This window comes from Haliaeetus leucocephalus, unplaced genomic scaffold, assembly GCF_000737465.1.
Source record: "Haliaeetus leucocephalus isolate CR32 unplaced genomic scaffold, Haliaeetus_leucocephalus-4.0 Scaffold306, whole genome shotgun sequence".
Lineage (NCBI taxonomy): Eukaryota > Metazoa > Chordata > Aves > Accipitriformes > Accipitridae > Haliaeetus > Haliaeetus leucocephalus.
In genome coordinates, this window is record NW_010972742.1 from 5,614,363 (window position 1) to 5,614,989 (window position 627).

Here is a 627-nt window from a genome sequence, read left to right on the forward strand (position 1 = left end):
CTCCCCCCACCGCCCCGGCTCTCCTTAAAGGGGCAGCAGTCGCCACCCACGCCCCCGGCCCGCCGAGGGGCTCCCCGGGGAGACCGGACGCCCTCATACCACCTCTCCGTTTCGACACTCCTCTCCCGCCGCCGTGCCGCCCGCTCGCCCGGCTGGCTTTGCTCCGGGAGGCCCCACCGGTGAGCCACAGCCCTTTTAAGAGTCCGCGGCGCGGCTCGAGGAGGGCATCGATCGGCGCTATAAAGGGCGGGCGGCGCGGCGGCCGCGGTGACAGCGGGGGGCGCGGCGCGGCGGAGGCTCCGGCTCCCGGTGCCGCCATGGACTTCAACGTGAAGAAGCTGGCGTCGGACGCGGGGGTCTTCTTCTCCCGCGCCATGCAGGTGAGGCGGGCTGGGCCGCAGCGCGTCGCCGTGGTAACGGCGCCCGCCTGAGGCGGCGGAGGGCGAGGCGGGGGGGGATGGCTCGGGCCTGCCCGCCGCCGGGGCTCCCCTTGGGCCGCCGGGCCTTCCCCCGGTAGCGTCTTCCCGCTGCCTCCCTCCCTCCCATCGCACGGACACGGAGCGTTCTGCGCCGCACCCCGGGACCCGCGGTTCGAGGCCACGGTAGAGGCAGGGGGGGGTTCCCCCC

At 75.9% G+C, this 627-nt stretch overlaps 1 protein-coding gene across 2 annotated transcripts in view; it reads left to right on the forward strand.

The window, feature by feature from the left end:
- The first annotated feature begins 258 nt into the window (after positions 1-258).
- SH3GLB2 (SH3-domain GRB2-like endophilin B2) overlaps positions 259-627 on the forward strand; it is a 26,829-nt gene continuing 26,460 nt past the window's right edge. Inside the window, exon 1 of one of the 2 annotated variants that reach the window (XM_010570937.1) lies at positions 259-380. In XM_010570937.1, the coding sequence (XP_010569239.1) occupies positions 318-380 (63 nt within the window). In that variant the 5' untranslated portion in view covers positions 259-317. The remainder of the gene's footprint in view (positions 381-627) is intronic. The other variant, XM_010570938.1, reaches the window with a different exon arrangement.